We start from the raw sequence: 20,571 nt of genomic DNA, 5'->3' as shown, positions 1-20,571 counted from the left end.
TTTTGGATTCATTGATCTATTCTTAAAAATGTTTATGTTACAATATGATTATCACAAAAACATCTCATTTTTAGATTTTTCATGCATTTCAATCAAATCAGATTTCAGATAAAAATCCAATGCCTACATTTATAGTTCTTCCAGTTTGAAAATCTTTCAGCAACAATGAAAATACATTAAAGAACAGTTAATAATAATAAATCCATTCAATTTGGCAGTTATAAAAGTTAACTTCTCCAGCTCCAGCAGTAAATCTATATTAAAACTATTGTCAACAGCCAGGAAATGTATAGCAGTAACATGGAAATCTGATTCCCTCCTTCACATTGATCGTTGGAACATGGAAGTGCAAAGTTGAATTCCCCTTGAGAAGGTTACTTATAGTCTTAGAAATAGATATACAGGTGCCTAGCCTGTATCCAGGATCGTCGGGACCACACACCTGCTGTTGTTCGGAACCTTCTGCAATGTTTCAAACTCTCACAAAATGGGGGCGCGGGGTATTAAATTAATTTAGATAAAGACCATAATATCGCTAGCATGTTTTTTTATTTTAAAGTAAAACTTCAAAATAAAACTGGCTCAGACCCCCGTCCCTGCCCTCTTTTACCTTCAGTGGAAAGGTGACCTTTGGGCCCAAGCACTCAGTTGGAGAGAAGCAGATAGCGGCTGTCCCAATGGTTATCTTTGTTACGCATAATCCCTGCTTGGGAGATTATGGGTAATGGAAGACAGCCACTGCTCCTGCATTGAGCCATTGCCATGACTAAACTCTGGGCTTGGGGGGTGGGGGTGGGGCAGTACTACACCTCTGCTTCCGCGTTGAGAGTTAGATGGGGTGGGAGGGGGGAGCGAGGCAGTTGGGTGTTTCATTACTGAGAAAAGTGCCAGATTTGGAGATTGCCAGTGTTCAGAATCCCGGATTAAAGGTTAGCCACCTATAGTTCGATGAAATTTGGCAACCTTATTTAGATTACTTAAATGCCCAGATTGTATAACTTATTTTGATATTTGCCAATTAGTATACTCCTTATTAGAAATTTAATATTTTTATGTGACTCTGAGATGTCAAACCTTGCTCCTGTTGCATTTTCTTTTCCTGCTGTCTGTCCACTTTTTCCAAATCGGAGGTGGGTGGGGGCACTGGGAGAAGGGGGGGAATCTCTTTTTTTAGGACCTTATGTTTTTATTGTTTATTAATTGAGTCCTATATTTGTATTTTCTTAAAACTTAAATAAACTATTAAAAAATCCATTCACTTTTCACTATTTTTGTATATCACACTGAATCTTGAACATACCCAGGCTTTAATTCGGACTGACGTCTCACCACAGAATATCGAATAGCGATAACACATGCTTTAGAAAGAGCAGGTAGCAATTCGAAGGATAACATTCTCACACGTGTAAACACCATACTGATGTAATTGATTTTGTCAGATCCTTGGTGAATATAGCTCCCATCTGAAGTAACCTGGAAAGACCACAACCTTTAATAAAACCTGCATTTCCAATTGTAAACCATAATAGGAGCTAAATAACATGAAATGTGGAATGATTCAATTAATAAATTTAGTGTTATTTATATCCTATAATTCAGGGTTCTCATATCTGTAGAGTTCTAGTATTTGGATATTATAGAGTAAAACTTGGTCAAATTTGCACGTTCATCGTTAAATGCAGCATTCATCACTTTTCACATTGGAATGATATCCTTCATTCACTTTTCACCAGAGAGTCATTTTGATCAATTCTTTAAGACATTCAATAAGAGAGTCCCTTTTCATCAGCCTGTTGAGGTATTCCATTAACTGGAAACTCTGAATGGGTCAGCTATCATTAATGAGTATTATGTGGGAGTGGATCACCTTCTGACCACTCACATGCTGGAAATGTAATGACACTTTTTAGATTGCCTTAATGGATATATTTGCAAAACACAAGAAGTGTGCCACTATCCAAAACGGTATGACATTAGATTAACAGCCTACATTAAATGTCAAATCCCTCTACCAGTGAAGTATTAGCCACAATGCACTGCAGCATCTCAGGTTTCATTAACAGTAATCTAGCAACTGACATCTCTTCAAAGATTGAAGGCAGATAGGCACACTATTTTATCCAAGTACAGTAAAACCCCCATTATCTGGAAATGAAATAACTGGCAAAAAAAAATCATTGAAAATAAATAGGTAAAAAATAAAGTTTAAATTGGTACACCCGAGTAGTTAGTATGCCAATCACAAGCGAAGATACTGGGGGTTTTTACTGTACAGTGAAAGGGATACAACATCCTGATTTGTACACATTTTTGCCTTTCATTAAAGTTTCTGGAATTCCTTCCTTGTGGGAGTATCTTCATATATTCTGCAGCCCACCATTACAAACTCAAGAATAGCTGGGGATGTGCCCAAAATTCTATCCTAACCAGATTGACTTTGGTAGAAAGAGGAACTGAGATCAGAAAATGACCAGAGCCTGTCTAACAGTCAGCCCTTAAGTTTAAAAGTTTATATTTCATTTATGAAGCTTGAAATTGTTAATTTTGTTTTCAGCTCTGGTAATCACATATCTGCAGAATAGTCTTAGTGATTATGTATATGCTAAATATTTTGGGTTTTTTTAAATCGTAAAGATTGAAGTATATTTTATGTGCAAAGATTAGTGAACAGATCAAGATTTATAAAGAACTTTAATGGTTTACCATACTATGTCTGCTCAGCATATTTTCCCTGGGAATGTGAACATTTTGCATCATTAAATATCCATTGTCAACCTGTTCAAAGGCCATTTTTGGACCAATATCTCCAACTTTGATACCTGGAACCACAAAAATACATTAGCAATACATTCAGTTCACTTGGAACATTAGATTATAGTTCACTGACTAACCATGAAAGTTGAAAAATTATTCTTGACAAGTATTGACTTCACCTCCACAATGTACATGTCATGAAGCCAGGCAACTATCCCTCCTTTTCCTTAGGTTCGATGGTCAAATTGTGGAGTGAGTGGTGATTGGAGAGAAGAGCAAAAGTTGTATTTACTTAGGAAACAAAGTAGTTAGTTTCAACAGTCTTTCTCCAGGACCCCCCCCACCTCAGCAAGTTTTCTCTGCACATGACCTTTCCACCTTTGTCTCCGCCCCACTCTAACCGCATCTCCGCCCCACTCTAACCGCATCTCCGCCCCACTCTAACCGCATCTCCGCCCCACTCTAACCGCATCTCCGCCCCACTCTAACCGCATCTCCGCCCCACATCTAACCGCATCTCCGCCCCACATCTAACCGCATCTCCGCCCCACATCTAACCGCATCTCCGCCCCACATCTAACCGCATCTCCGCCCCACATCTAACCGCATCTCCGCCCCACATCTAACCGCATCTCCGCCCCACATCTAACCGCATCTCCGCCCCACATCTAACCGCATCTCCGCCCCACATCTAACCGCATCTCCGCCCCACATCTAACCGCATCTCCGCCCCACTCTAACCGCATCTCCGCCCCACTCTAACCGCATCTCCGCCCCACTCTAACCGCATCTCCGCCCCACTCTAACCGCATCTCCGCCCCACTCTAACCGCATCTCCGCCCCACTCTAACCGCATCTCCGCCCCACTCTAACCGCATCTCCGCCCCACTCTAACCGCATCTCCGCCCCACTCTAACCGCATCTCCGCCCCACTCTAACCGCATCTCCGCCCCACTCTAACCGCATCTCCGCCCCACTCTAACCGCATCTCCGCCCCACTCTAACCGCATCTCCGCCCCACTCTAACCGCATCTCCGCCCCACTCTAACCGCATCTCCGCCCCACTCTAACCGCATCTCCGCCCCACTCTAACCGCATCTCCGCCCCACTCTAACCGCATCTCCGCCCCACTCTAACCGCATCTCCGCCCCACTCTAACCGCATCTCCGCCCCACTCTAACCGCATCTCCGCCCCACTCTAACCGCATCTCCGCCCCACTCTAACCGCATCTCCGCCCCACTCTAACCGCATCTCCGCCCCACTCTAACCGCATCTCCGCCCCACTCTAACCGCATCTCCGCCCCACTCTAACCGCATCTCCGCCCCACTCTAACCGCATCTCCGCCCCACTCTAACCGCATCTCCGCCCCACTCTAACCGCATCTCCGCCCCACTCTAACCGCATCTCCGCCCCACTCTAACCGCATCTCCGCCCCACTCTAACCGCATCTCCGCCCCACTCTAACCGCATCTCCGCCCCACTCTAACCGCATCTCCGCCCCACTCTAACCGCATCTCCGCCCCACTCTAACCGCATCTCCGCCCCACTCTAACCGCATCTCCGCCCCACTCTAACCGCATCTCCGCCCCACTCTAACCGCATCTCCGCCCCACTCTAACCGCATCTCCGCCCCACTCTAACCGCATCTCCGCCCCACTCTAACCGCATCTCCGCCCCACTCTAACCGCATCTCCGCCCCACTCTAACCGCATCTCCGCCCCACTCTAACCGCATCTCCGCCCCACTCTAACCGCATCTCCGCCCCACTCTAACCGCATCTCCGCCCCACTCTAACCGCATCTCCGCCCCACTCTAACCGCATCTCCGCCCCACTCTAACCGCATCTCCGCCCCACTCTAACCGCATCTCCGCCCCACTCTAACCGCATCTCCGCCCCACTCTAACCGCATCTCCGCCCCACTCTAACCGCATCTCCGCCCCACTCTAACCGCATCTCCGCCCCACTCTAACCGCATCTCCGCCCCACTCTAACCGCATCTCCGCCCCACTCTAACCGCATCTCCGCCCCACATCTAACCGCATCTCCGCCCCACATCTAACCGCATCTCCGCCCCACATCTAACCGCATCTCCGCCCCACATCTAACCGCATCTCCGCCCCACATCTAACCGCATCTCCGCCCCACATCTAACCGCATCTCCGCCCCACATCTAACCGCATCTCCGCCCCACATCTAACCGCATCTCCGCCCCACATCTAACCGCATCTCCGCCCCACATCTAACCGCATCTCCGCCCCACATCTAACCGCATCTCCGCCCCACATCTAACCGCATCTCCGCCCCACATCTAACCGCATCTCCGCCCCACATCTAACCGCATCTCCGCCCCACATCTAACCGCATCTCCGCCCCACATCTAACCGCATCTCCGCCCCACATCTAACCGCATCTCCGCCCCACATCTAACCGCATCTCCGCCCCACATCTAACCGCATCTCCGCCCCACATCTAACCGCATCTCCGCCCCACATCTAACCGCATCTCCGCCCCACATCTAACCGCATCTCCGCCCCACTCTAACCGCATCTCCGCCCCACTCTAACCGCATCTCCGCCCCACTCTAACCGCATCTCCGCCCCACTCTAACCGCATCTCCGCCCCACTCTAACCGCATCTCCGCCCCACTCTAACCGCATCTCCGCCCCACTCTAACCGCATCTCCGCCCCACTCTAACCGCATCTCCGCCCCACTCTAACCGCATCTCCGCCCCACTCTAACCGCATCTCCGCCCCACTCTAACCGCATCTCCGCCCCACTCTAACCGCATCTCCGCCCCACTCTAACCGCATCTCCGCCCCACTCTAACCGCATCTCCGCCCCACTCTAACCGCATCTCCGCCCCACTCTAACCGCATCTCCGCCCCACTCTAACCGCATCTCCGCCCCACTCTAACACCAACCAACCCCAATTTGACCATCAAACCTAAGGGAAAGGAGGGATAGTTGCCTGGCTTCATGACATGTACATTATGGAGGTGGGATGCCAGATCTCAGACACCTACTTGCAGACAAAGACCCACTAACCATCATCAAAATATCATCATGGTGGACCTCAGGTGATCTTCCCACCACTGCCTCCAACCTGATATTTCCCCTCACTGCCCACTTCCATCTCTTCCCCAAGTTTCACAAACTGTCATGCCAGACTCACTGTTTCTCCCTTCTCTCACTCCCTCCCTCCTGATCCAGGGTGTTAGGAATGTGGAACAGTCCTATACCAAACCTACTCAGGTACCACTCCCCAACTCTTTCTCTTATATATCGACAAATGAATAGGTGCTACCTGTTATTTCTGTGCCAAACTTGACAATTTCAAATTTAATTGGACTGTTCCTGACACTCCTCTCCCTGCCTCGAACTCTGTCTCCATTTCAGGGGACAACCAGTACACTTACATCTATAACAATGCCACTGGCTCTCACCACGATACCCCTTCCCATCCTGTCTCTTGTAAAGATGCTGCACCTTTCTTCCAATTCCTCCACCTTCACAGCATTTGTTCCTAGGATGTGGTCTTCCATTCCAGGGCACCTGAAACATCCTCCTTCTTTAATAGATGTGGATTCCCCTTTACTGACATTGAAAGGTGGGAGGAAACCAGAGCCCCCAGAGAAAACCCATGCAGACACAAGGAGAAAGTACAAACTCCTTACAGACAGTGCGGGATTCGAACCTCTGTCCGGTCCCGATCGCTGGCCCTGTAAAGGTGTTGCACTAACTGTCACACCTACAGGACTATAAAGGGCCAATTCAGCCCTACGAGTCCGAGCCAGCCAATAGATGGTATTTTTGCTTGAATATAGAGAGGGTAAGGGAAATTATCTGCAAAACAAATGAGCATTAATTGGGGGACCCATGGATATTTATTTTCCTATCATAATTTAAAAGGTAACAAAGAAAATAACAAATGTATTGTCATAAGTTTGCATAAAAATTACCTACTGTGAGAATGATTTAGAAGTTACCACAACTTTACACAGAAAAAAATGTTTAGACTTTTGAAAGACTTTGATAACATGTTACAAGGCGAACAATTAAACTTAAATGGTACAGCTTCAATTCAAAGCATTACAGAAGGTAGATAGAGAAAATGAAACAAAAGTTCTTACTTGAGGAGCCAAAACAGAATGGAAAGGGAATAATGCACGTTAGAGTAGCCATTTTTTAAAACTAATTTAAATTATGATAGAAATAGTAAAATTTCAATGCAAGGGACTCAGATCTTAAGTTGATACAATGAAGAACAATAGAAAGACAATACATAAATTATAAAATAAATAGGACTTGAGGGTTAAAACAGTGTAATACAGACAATCAAATTAAAAATAAACACTACTCCATTAAGTGTGCTGAAGAAGCAAATCATGAAGCCAGGAGTCTTAAATACACCCAAATTAAGTACGCCCACTCAATAATAAGCAGCAATGATTAAATTTGATAGGATGTTGCACTATATGATCGGCACAATAGTAAAAGAGTCAATGCACATGCTGGGCTTGGTTCTGTGGTAAAAATTTTGTCTCGGATTCAAAAGTTTTGAGTGAACTTCATTCCAGAGGTTTTAACATATTTCCTAGGCTGACACCAAGTGCATTACTCTTGCAGTATTGTATGATTGGAAGTGACTGAATGAAAGAAAACCAGTCTCAGCACATTCCCCTTTCCCACAGATTAAAAAAAATCAAGAGGGGTTTGGAAATCAGCAAGGCCAGAAAAAATGCTGTTCAGTTGATATTAATGATATGGATTCTGGAATCAAAACCTTCAGTTCTAAGCTTGAAGACTTCCCCATGTTGGGGGAGGGATTGGGGAAAATAATTAATTCCATGGAAGATTTAAACCAGTCATTACAAGCTATTGTAAACTTGCAAAATGGCCCTATAATTAATATTTAAATGACTTGTATATTTAGCTTTATCCATAGCGAAAAAATGTATTGCTAGTATGTGGAAAGATACAAATATGATTGATATTAATAGATGGCATAATGAGATGAAATATTGTTTAATAATGGAAAAAATTACGTATGTTTCGCATGATAATTATAATTTTTTTATTAATAAGTGGCTGTTATACTCAGAATACTTACATTTCAATTTATATTGATTAGATTTTAATATGTATATTTAACTTTTTCTTTAATATTCTTTCTTTTTTCTTTTTTTTATGGCTCTCCTTAGGAGAGTTGGCTGAGGGGGGGGGGTCTTTTCTTTTTTTTTCTATATATTAAAAAACGTTTATGTTTAATTGCTGCATATGTCATGTATTATTTGAACGAATAAATAAAGTTTTAAAAAAATATTTAAATGACTTGAGTGTGTTAAATTTGGTCATGGAAATCACATACAAATTCTGAAACAAGAGTCTAAACTTGCTCTTGGTCAAAACAGTGGGAGGCATGGAGTGTGGCCAAGAGCATATGTTCACAGGAGTTCTGTCTTGGGGTGCATCTGTGTTGTGTGATGAGCTTCCACATGGGTAAGCTGGTAGCTGGCAACCATTACTTGGCTTCATAAAACTTGCCCTTGTTACAAAGTCAATTTGAATATTTAATTAGACACATTTATTGAGAAATTTATTACTAATATGTATATTAAATTACAATATACTATGGAGAAAAATGATTTATGTAAATACAAGCAAAGATGGGAAAAAGCCAAATATTTAAATTGAAGAAGATATGGTTACGGTTATGTCAAGAGTGTTACAAATATGATTAACGTTAGATATCAAATGGTTCAATGTAATTTTTTTACATCAATTATATTATTTGCCACATAAATTAAGTGGTCTTAATTCAATATTCAGATAAATACTATCGATGTAATAAAGAAATATGGACTTTTTTTTAAAACATTCAGTTTGGTCCTGTGTAAAAATAGAAAAATTTTGGAAAGATTTGAGTATATTATTAGGACAAATTATGAAGATAAAAATACAAAAAGATCTGAGAATTTTCTCACTTGGTAATGTACAAGAAGCAGATACAAAATTAAAATTGGAGAAATTTCAAAAAAATGTTTGCATATCGCAATAGCCGTAGCAAAAAATGTACAGCAATAAAATGGAAAACAGAGAACTTTGTAGCAATAGCTAGATGGAGCAGTGAAATGGAAAACTGTATACCATTAGAAAAGATTACATATAGTTTAAGGAATCAGATTGGAAATTTTTATGATTTGGGAACCATATAGGGATTTCATTAGTAATTAAGTCCATCCACATCCCCCACCCCTCTCAATTAAAAATATTATAATATGAAATAAGTATGGTCAGAAAAAATGGGTAATAATAAATGTGTAGATTTATGTGTTTCTTTTTCTTTCCTTTTTTTTCCAAGTGGGTTGGGGGGGGGGGGGGGGGAGAGAAGGGGAGAAAATATTTTAAAAATTCTATCTTTTTTGTTATTAGAATGTGATATCTATATACACCATGTCAAAGTTTGTACTGATCCAAATGATAAATAAAATTTTCAAAAGAAAAACTTGCCTTATGTTCTGCAACATCCACCACTTACCACATACATCGGTGCTTTATTATCTTACCCTTTTCCAGAACTAAGTTTAATTGTACTGCAAAACCTTCATATTAAAAGAAAAATGAGCTGTACATTACCTGGCAAAACTGAATGATCCACCAGGCTGCGGATCTGAACAATGAATGCATGCATTCCATGGCAGACTCCCTTTGTATACAGTTGAGCCAGGACAATGGCATGATTTGCTGATCTACTTACTGAAAGCAGGAAACAGATTGCATGTACACTTTCCTCATAATTTAAGAGAGTATCTGAACATACATCCTCAAAACAAGATGGCTTAATTGTGTCTTCCTCATTACATTCATGAATGTAATGGATTTGCATCTTAACGGCTCAAAAAATTCACTGCAGACAAAGAGCACAGGTAACCCTTTTATCAATGTGATAATTGAGACAGCAATGCTGATAAACTCCGCTGGCTCAGAAAATCAGATTAAGTAGTTCAATCTCATTCTTACACCAATCATTCTGAAGAAATAAAAAAAAAATAAAACAAACTTTAAATTACAGTAAAACCCTTGGTATCCAGTATCTATGGGAATTGGTAGATGCCAAATAAGAGCATTTTCCAGTTGCTTGAGACTTACTCTTCCAATGCCTAACTAATACACCTGCATTAAGAATAAATAGTTTAAAAGACAAAAATACTACAGTATTTACTACTCTAAACTTTACTTGCATGAATCTATAAACCTTAAAGCATTTTATTTTCAGTCACATTCTTTGAAAACATTTAACCATCACTGCATCTGCAGGTTCCACCCACCCATGGAGCCACCCAAAAGATGAACAATAACATTATAGATAATTAAATTTCCCCCCCCACACAAGTTTACAGATAATTCCTCTGACTGGGACGACTCTTACTAAGCAGGATAAGGAGACACTTTAAGAGGGTGACCCCAACAGAGAGCGGCATCAACCAGCTCTTCATCCTGGGCAATGCCATTGCTGTTTCACACAACTTTATTCAAACAGCTGCTAGGAGCAAAGCAAACCAAGGCACTCGGCTGGCTGAATATTTGCTCCCATCTTCACCAAAGGTTCATGTGTTACATCAGAGAACATTTACAATTTTAAACTTACATGTTTTTTAACTTATTATTTTAATTTATTTTCCTCTTTTTTTGCTGGTTGCTTGAATTCCAGATAACAGGGGTTTTACCTGTGTTTTGTTTACATTCCTCTCTCTCAATCTTACTTTCTGTATTGTGATCCAATTTACCCTCTTTCTTCTGGAGCATTAAATGTTATAATGATGAAATACTGTGTTCACCCAAGTTATATGTATCCCATTCCCCTTGATATATGGCCATGTAATGGAACAGTCTTCAGCTGAAGCCTGCAGTAAAAATCCAAATGATAACAGGTATAGAAAGATACTCCTCTCTAAACTTGAATGCACCAATACTAAACCTTAAAAGCTATAACTTTCCTGAAATTCCCATCTATAAATTATTAATTACTGAATTTTAAAATGAATTAAAAACTGTAAGGTAAAAACATCATGAGTTGGGACCGGAGAAGGAGTCACCCAGTACTAAGGAGTAACAGGATGCAGGTGTGACCTTGTACACTCAAGATAAGTGTGGCAATAACAAGATGATGTGCAGCAGACTAACAGAGAAGGGTAGCAACAGCTTATTCATTGGACAATGTAATGGTATGATAATTTACTAAGTGCGTGTCCTGAGGTATAAAAAAAACACCACTTGCTGATAACGGCAGAATGCGCCTTCTCCAACTAACACTGTTAGTTGCAAGTGTTACAATCCGGTAATAAAGAACCTTGATTTCGACTCAGTCTGGTGTCTGACTCACTCATTCTCGAACAAAGCAGACCTAACAAAACATAAATTGTTATTTTAGCAAACAAAGAGGCAATAATATAAAGTGAATGAATATTTCAGAGGCTTACAGTCACCAGGCCACCATTTTATTGAGGACACTTGGGGAGAGTTCAGTATAAAATCCTGGCTGGAACTATCGAAGGTTGCTGTTGTTTCTAAACCGCGAACATTTGTGCCTTGAAATGAACAGAAACATTTAAACGGTGAATGTAAAAACTTGAGTAATTACAGTTGGAATCAAAAATTTGTCATTGCACATTTCAGATGTTGTCATGTAAACACACTTATTGCAAGAGTAGCTAATTTGCACTGGTGAATTTGGTTAATGGCAAACCACACAACATTGTGCAACAGAAGTTCAGATTGCAAAATCCTGAACCAAATTTACACAACTGACACTGAACAATTTCCCAAATTACTTATATGTTGATGAACAATACAGCATGCCTTTAAATTTATCTTGTAAATTGTTCCCAAATCATGATGGTAACTTTCTAAAAACTCTACTACAAAGGTGAATTGATTTAGGTTTCTAAACAATGAAGATGAGAATGCAAGATTACGTGCCTGGATTTGAAAATACAAATACTTTGAGAATGCAAGATTACGTGCCTGGATTTGAAAATACAAATACTTCACCATGAAGCCAAGATTTTTATATGTAAAAAAAAAAACCCCCACAATATTTAACAATATATCCTGATGCAGGACTCACCCTGGAAAACATAAACCAAATAAAACTATGCTGGAAAATGATTTGAAAACCAAAATAATCATTTACCATGTCCAAGCTCTGTTTGAGCATATGTTCCAATAATCTGGTAATCCTTAGCAAGTGGAACCCATTTAGCAATCTGTGCATCGGTTCCCAGTCCAATAATGGTTGGTATAAAAACACCATTGTGGATTCCAAAAGCCAGCTCTCTGCCCACCGTCCTAAAGCCAGGAAGAAGATATTATTTACTGCAGTGGTTCTCATCCTTTTTTGCCCTAGGCCCCACTTTAAATTTTCAAAAAACATGCATCCCACCATTAGCAGAAAAAAGTTACATATTCAAAAGAAATTTTAATTAAATTATTTACTGCAAGTGTATTTCAATGCAATTAAGGTCAGGAATACATATTACATATTCAACTACTACTTCAATACGTCAACCATCTCAAACACATTCAACAATTGTCGTCACTTCAGTGGGAACCTTGCCCAATGCTAGCTACAGATTTTTTCGTTTGAAGGGACTAATTTTGTTAGTTTCAACTGTAAATCTCCACGTTTTGTAATTTCCAGTTGGTTTCTCTTAGCTTGTAGGAAATCACTGACAGCACTGAAGCCACATTCTACTAAATAAGACGATAGAAAATGTATCAATAGTTCCCTTGCTAAAGTAGTAGAGTTTGGGTATTTCTTTTCAGTCACGTTAGACAGCCACATCATGGTTCCTTTCACTTTGAACAGAGTTTTCACAGATTCAACACATTGCAATTCGGATAACTCCTCTTGGAATTGCACTGGACCTTCAGAGAGGTCCACTAGCAATGGCTGAGTTAAGCAATGGCCTTTAAATCACAAAATCTATCATTGAAGTCAGTAACCAACACTTTCAAATAGTCAACAATGATGTTTGTAGCAGCATTAGTTACCTCACACTTATTCAACCAATAGAATTGACTGAAATTTCTTGCAGAAATATTCTTTTGGCATAATTCTAGATGAGTCATGCATCCAAATATCTTTGTTTCTGCATCAATGAGCATCATATTTTCTACATTGATACACGATCACAGAATGTAGTATCTCGTCTAGAACGGGAAACTTTCTTAGCAATTAAGTTTTCTTGGTGGATAACACAATGCACAACCAACATCCTTCATTAATTTTACCCATCATAGCAGGTGCACCATCTGTAGCTCAAGATACAGTGCTTCCTTTTGATCATTTATTTTTATCAAAATAATTTTTGAGCTTGCTATAGATGTCAACTGCAGTAGTGGTTGTTTCTAATTGTTCACAAAACAACGTTTCTTCTTGAAACTCTTCCTGATCATATATCTCACGTATACCAATAATCACTATCCTGTACGGTAGATTCATCCAGTTGTATTGAGAACTTTTGTGATTTCAACTTCTCAATAAGCTGTTTTTCAACATCTTGGCCCATGTCATCTATTCTGTTTCAGACAGTACTATTATTCAATGGCATTGCTCGGACATCTTTGCCATCCTTTTGGAGAACTGTTTTGAGAAACAATGATATTGCAAGTTTAATCAGTTCCTTCCCAATTGTATGATTCTTTCCATGTTTTGCAATCAGTAGAGAAATTTCATAGCTAGCTTCAAGGGTACGATTCAGGGCTGTAGTTTGAATAATGAAGTGATTTTTGATCTATTTTCAAACTTCTCTTTCAGTGATTTAAAATATTCCATTCATTGATTCATTTGTCAAAGTCTATTGGGATAATAGGCAAAAAGGTGCATCAGGTATAAACCCAAACTTCAAGAACTCCACTGAATATTGACGAACCTTTTGCTTGCTTGGTCTGCTCATTTTGAATATACAACAGCGCGAGCTCCCTGAAACAGATTAATACAACAGCACAAGCTCCCTGAAATGGATTTATCAATATTTTATTATGTCTTCGAATTGAAAAAGGAAGAAAACTGACCCTAAAACACAACATGGGAAAAAAAAAACACTAGCATGGTTTCTGACATTTTTTTTCCCCCCCCCCCTCGCAGAGAGTGCATCAAAACTGCGCTAGCCTTGTGCTTTACTTTCTTGGGTCCCAATTTCCCACCCCCCCCCCCCCCGATTTTGGCTTCCCCTCAGGCTGACACGGACCCCCCCTCCCACCCCTCCCTGCCATCAATACAATTGTACAGAAAGATATATACAGATACAGGTCTCACTCACTACTGAACTGAAAAAGTAAAGGGACATGGACGGAGACACAAATGTTGAGTCAATTTGGAATCCTCATTGCCAATGAGATAATTTGGAATGGATGATAATAACACCAATCAGAAAAAAGTATAATTATTATGTTAACCAAGGATAACAACAGTTAAAAGAGAAATATCAGAAGAGCAAAAACACGTTATGAAAATAAAAAAAGAACAAAGTGATTTTACTTGGAAGTTGCTACCATTGTGTTTGTACTGACAGTGTGCCAAGTCACATCTTTCACACCAACATGAGATTATTTTTTCAAACCAACTTTTTAATTATTTTCCAAAATATTTCTGCACCTCACTAAAATATTCCCATGCCCCACTGGTGGGCAAACACCCCACTTTGAGAATCTATGATTTACTGGCAAGGACAATTGGTTTTAATTTCTCTTTTCAGTGTGAAACCAAAAACTTCACATGACACATTATTAGTTCACATTATTCTGAAATTACCGTTTGCCATTGATTTGTATCACATTACATACTCTTAATGTATTTACATTTCTATATTGGTGAACCCTTGCGGTGCTTGGACATGGATGATTGTACGGAGTATCACTTTGACTTAGACGTGAAATTTCTGCACAACAATGTATCCCTCTGCTTCTGAAATCAACATTAATGTGTAACAGGCCCAGAGGACCCCAAAACCCAGCAGCAATAGATATTCACCAAGACAAATAGTTACTTAAACAAAAGTTGCTTTCAATTATCTTTAAACATGAAAACAGGATCATACTTTAACTTATTACTATTAATTTAACCCCCACCTAATTATAAGTGCACGTGTATGTAATGTGTGTGTAAGTTCAGAAAGATTCTTTGATTCACAGTCCAATCTCTCTTCTCATTCCTCCAAGTTCACCGGTTGCAAGCAATTCTTATACTGTGCACAGAACTTAACTTTTATGAAGTTCACCAGGTTTTGGTGCTTGAAAGGTAAATAGTTACCGCTCAGGAAGGTTCTTGTCAGTTTTCAGAGAGAGATTTGTTGTTCCAGGACATCCACAACTGATTTACTTCCTTCAGCCACTTCAGTGTCTTTCCGAAGAAACTTGCCCCAACAGGGTTCTCCAGATGATAACCTCTTTCTTTCAGGACACCACAGAATTCCTTTTTGTTTCCTTTATTTCAAGTGAAACATTATACAACCAGACATTTCCTCTTGTATGGACCCACAAGGACTTTGACCAGGCTGAACCAAGAACTCACAATCTGACTTCAAAATGGTTTCCCCACCCCCCCCCCCCAACAAGTTTGCCAGCTTGTCCTGTTCCAATTCCAGCTGCTGCTGCTGAACTGTAGAACTGAATTTTCTCTCTCCCCCCTACTCAGAGAAAACTAAATGACCCTCTTAGAACAGCCAACTGTACCCAGACAGATTGCAGCTCCAGACCCAATCTTTTGAGTTTGTTCATCTGTTGCTTTCCAAAACAATAATCCATGTCCAATTAACACCTACTTGTGAAGTCCTTATAGACATTTTTCAAAGTTTTTGCAAAGGCACCCAGAGCCTGATCCATCTGGCTTGGGCAGAGCTCTGGCATTTTAAATGAGATCTCTTTTGAAGTTTTTGTATGTGACCTACACTAAAAAACCTGCCACAATTTATCTCCTTTAAAACATATCTATAAATAATATAAAATATAATCTCTCACAAAGGTAATTCCTGTACTTTACAAAATTTAAGTTTGAACCCTGGTCATTGGTGATGGAACAGTATGTACTAACCACTGAGCTAACCATGCCACCCGCCATAATTAATCCCCCCAACCTTCCAAATTTACAGATAAAGCCTTACTAATATACTAATAAAACCTCTTATTAGCCAGCGATGGGGAGACACTTTTGGAGAGTCACCTCAGTGGCAAGTGGCATCAGCCAGCTCTTCATCCTGGGTGCCGCCATTTTATTCAAATATAACTTTATTCATACTGCTGACTGAATGTTTTCTCCCATCTTCACCAAGGGTTGTGAGAACATTTATTTTTACAATGTGAAACTTTAAAAATTTTATTATTTATTTTAATTTTTAAAAATTTTATTTTTAATTTTAAAAAATATATTTATTTCCGATATTTTGTCAGTTGCTTGGGTAGCTGGTTACTTGAAAGGGGATTTTACTGTCCTGCTTTCAATTCTGGTCAAATTTACAGAAAATGTGTGAATGCTCTGGTAAGATTTACAAAACTTAAATGCTGTGTACAAAATTATGAGAGGATTTACCTGGGGTAAATAGAAATGACAATTCCCTTGGGTAATAAACCAAAGTTTGTTTTGGTCGACGGATTAGAGGAGAGTTCAGGAATAAAGACTGAAAGGAGATGGAGCTGATCCTGAAGCCTTGCCTTGCCTGGGAGACTGTAATAAGTTTTTAATGTTTGAATACTGGAGGCATTCAAAAGTCAGGTTGAATACCCCTTATCCAAAATGCAGGGGACCAGAAGTGTTTGGATCTTGGAACCATTTTAAAAATGCACTCATTCACTCAGACTTAAAGAGACATGAATTCACATTCCAATACAAATATTTACATATGCACAAATTAACTGAGGTAGAGATGTATTGAAAATCTACACTCCATAATGTAGAACTTACATCCACTATGTCTTGTTCTCCAATCGGGATTTCTGAACTCTATTACTTATGGGACCACAGACAAAAAAAAGTTTCGGATTTTGAAGGATTTCAGATCAAGGGTACCCGACCTGTATTAATATTTCTGAATCAAAAGAACTTAAAATATCAATTAATAAAAATAATGAATTTAAGTTAATTTTTAACCTTTTTCTGCAACAGGGCCATTTTTAAATGCATTTCTGAAAAGAGGGGTTGAGGACAGATATAGCATGCAACAAAAAATAAAATGTGGGAAATGTAAGGCAGCATCCATAGAAAAAGAAATTTAAAAATGTGTCAGGTCAGACCTGACACAAACGGTTTTCAGCAGAAAGGAGGTAGTTTTCCCAATATTAAAGTGACCAAATGCAGATTGGTGATTGCTGAGCATCTTCTCTCAGACTGTAGGGATTATTCAGAGGTCCTGGTTACCTTCGCCTCATGTGCATTTTAATTTATCTGTCTGTCGCCTCCTGGCCTTTTACAAAAGCTCAGCACAGCTTCAGGAACTGCATATCTTCTGGACTCGAGCTAGAAGTCTCCAACCTGCTTTGTCTTTCTGTCTTGATCAGAACTTGCTATTTCTGCTGATCATCCATCTGTGATTTTTAGCTCAATCTTTCTCTCTCCATCACTGCAAACTGGCCTGCTGGGCACTTTCCAGTCTTGTTAACACCACACTACACAAATAAAGTAGCATACAGTCATGTGTTAACTGCCACATCTACTCATTAATTCTTCACATTTTCAGATATTTTCCCCTTGTTCTACCTATTCCTCTCTGCCTTCTCTGCTACCATAAATTAGATTGCTTTCTCTCTTTCCAGTTCTGAGCAAGTGTCTTAGACTTGAACAATCATTCTGTTTCTCTTTTGTCAGATGCTACCTAACTTGATGAGAGCTACTAGCTTTTTTCTGCTTTTACCCTAGATTTACTGCAACTGCAGTCTTTTGATTTTGATTACTAGGAAAAAGAATTTATTTGCATTATAGGAGGAAAAAAAAATGTAGAGACCAAAGGAATCTGCTGAACAGTGCCGTTTTGTGTGAATCAGAAAGTTAACATGTAATTACAGCAAATAATTAGGAAAGCAAATGGAATATGCAGCTTTATAGCAAGAAAGTTGGAGTGCAAAGTTAGAGGATTTGCCATGGCTGTAAGGCTGAGACCACACCTAAAGCACTGTGTACACTTTGCTTTCCTTTATTTGAGGAATTGTATTGGTATTGGAGAAAGATTAACAGCATTTTGTTTTTATTTCAGATTTCAAGCATCTGCAGGATTTTTTCCATTTCCTCTCAAATTGGCATGGGCCAGAGAGTACTGTATGTACTGGCAGAGGAAGAAAAAGGCAAACCTCAACAAAGGAACTCCTCCAGAAATACCACAGTAGAACCCAAGTATACAAAATATTACCTCAAAGCAAAATAGACTTCTGGCCCATCATTAGTCCAGCCTAATTCTTTAATCTTTCGCCACAGATGCACAGCTCCTTTTACAGCTGCTTCATATCGCTCAGTCCGTGTCAAGAAATATTGATTTTCTTGACTGAAAATAGGATCACTGTTAATAATGCGTTCTAAAAAAAAACCAAAGGATCGTGGAATCAAAATGTACCGAAGTAAACTTAGTTGTTTATTTCATCTAGACCCAAATATGTTTTGAATATTTTATTTTGGTTTTAAAACATATATCCAATATACATCGTTTACATAAATATAGTAAAATAGTCTATATACTGCTCACATACAAAATAAAAATCCTTCTTAAAAAATACAAATTTTCATAAATACTTGTAACAAAAATCAACCCCTAGAAAATTTCCAAGCAATAATCATTCAAGCACCCCCCTCCCCACTACCCCCTTCCCATCAACTTAAACAGGATAAACAGATTCAGGGTCTTTCCGTTCACCGCCGGAGCTTATAGCCTATTTTACTAAAAATTTTTTTAAGTAGTATATAATCGAGGGAAGATCATAAATTTAAAACAGCAATATTATACTTGTGCACCAATATTATTCAAATATGTATGATGTTTGTTTCACAAATTATGTGATATTTTCCATAGGGATACAACTGTCCATTTCTGATATCCATCTTGCCAAAGAGATTGGTGTATTTGACTTCCATGAGACTGCCACACGTCTTGGCTATCCCCAGTGCAATCTTAACAAACAATTTTTGATACTCTGGTAAGATGATTACTAACATCTATAAAATTCCCCAATAAATATAATTCCGGGTTACCAGGAAAATTAACTCCAGAAATCTTCGTTAAGACTTCTGACATATTGCCAGAAAGAATTGACCTTGGTACATGACCGACCACACTGAATGAAGAAGTGTTCCTTCCTCTATTTTGCATCAAAAACGTGTCTGATATTTCTGTTTTGATTTGTGCAATCTTTGCGGAGTCAAATATAATTGATGCAAAAAATTATATTGCAGAAAACCATACCTCACATTGATAATCAAAGTTACCCCATCTTTATACCATTCAGCAAAAGATTGTTCCGATGTGTTCACTGCCAGATCTACTTCCCATCTTTCTCTCGACCCATGTATTCCAGACTTCTTCCCATCCATTTGCAAGGCATAATATATTTGAGCAATAAATTTAGGTATTCTACCCATCCATAATGTGCACTCCAATTCACTCACTCCTGGAAGAGTCAGATAATTTCCCCAAGTTTCTCTTAGAAAAACCCTTAGTTGTAAATAACAAATAAAAGTGCTATTTGGAACACCATGTTTGTTTCATTTGTTCAAATGACATTAAAACCCCATCTTTGTAGCAGTCAGCAATGTAGCAAATCCCTTTCTGTGACCATATATTTAAAGTCCTATTTCCCATGATCATAGACAACATCAGATTATTACATAGCGGAGATCTTAAAGATATTCCAGTTTTCCTTTCTATATTATCATTAATATCTTTCCAGACCTTTATCTGAATCAATATAGGATTTGAGGTCATTCTCTTAATTAATTTCCAATTCCATCTATAGATAAAAATCTTTAGACAATGTTTCATTTATATTATACAATGCCATATGCATAACATCAGTTTCAAAGAAAAATGCCAAGAATCTCAATTGTAAAGCCAGATTTTTAAAAAATCTGGGAGCCTCAATCCCCCTAATTTATGATCCCACATTAATTTTTATAATGTTATTCAAGGTACTTTATTATTCCATAAAAATGGTCTTACCAAACCATTTATTATTTTTAAAAAAAAAATTGTTTGGTAAATATATTGGTATTGACTGGAACAAATGTTGAATGTTTGGCATAATATTCATTTTAATACAATTAACTTTCCCTATTAACATTTGGGGCAGGTCCTTCCATTTCTGTAAGTTTTTTTTCTATTTTCACCAGCAGAGAGGAGTAATTCAACTTATACGAGTTATTCAAGTTGTTAGAGCATAATTCCCAAATATTTAATCCCTTCACTTTTCCAATTAAGCATACTATTTGCTTTAAAACATACGTAGTTATGATTTATTAATGGTAAAGTTTCACTTTTATCCTTATTTATCTTATAACCTGATACCCTTACGTATTTTGTTAAAATTTCCTGCAGTTTTTCCATTGACCTTTTGGGTTCAGACATTGATTAGGGGCAATCCTGAAATTAAAGGCTTCGTGGTTGGGCGAGTCCAACACAAAATTAGTTTGTTTGCTGACGATATGCTGTTATATATGTCTGAACCCAAAAGGTTCTATCGCCATAACAAATAATGCTGGAAAAGGGGGCAGCATTGCCTACTTGATTGACTCAACGGGAACATTCCTGTTGTTTGACTATTGGTTATTATTTTTGCTT

General features: G+C 39.2%; 1 protein-coding gene across 2 annotated transcripts in view; it reads right to left on the bottom strand.

Moving 5' to 3' along the window:
- Positions 1-20,571, bottom strand: part of LOC138764133 (peroxisomal acyl-coenzyme A oxidase 2-like) — a 55,692-nt gene that overhangs the window by 27,541 nt on the left and 7,580 nt on the right. For both annotated transcript variants that reach the window (XM_069939580.1, XM_069939578.1), the window contains exons 2-7: positions 18,157-18,319; positions 11,952-12,106; positions 11,239-11,346; positions 9,395-9,514; positions 2,704-2,819; positions 1,301-1,473 (exon numbers count right to left, since the gene is read on the bottom strand). In XM_069939580.1, the coding sequence (XP_069795681.1) occupies positions 1,301-1,473; positions 2,704-2,819; positions 9,395-9,514; positions 11,239-11,346; positions 11,952-12,106; positions 18,157-18,319 (835 nt within the window). The remainder of the gene's footprint in view (positions 1-1,300; positions 1,474-2,703; positions 2,820-9,394; positions 9,515-11,238; positions 11,347-11,951; positions 12,107-18,156; positions 18,320-20,571) is intronic.

This window comes from Narcine bancroftii, chromosome 5 (genome assembly GCF_036971445.1).
Source record: "Narcine bancroftii isolate sNarBan1 chromosome 5, sNarBan1.hap1, whole genome shotgun sequence".
Lineage (NCBI taxonomy): Eukaryota > Metazoa > Chordata > Chondrichthyes > Torpediniformes > Narcinidae > Narcine > Narcine bancroftii.
The sequence above is the reverse complement of the archived record's forward strand: the minus strand, read 5'-3'. Positions and strand labels throughout refer to the sequence as shown.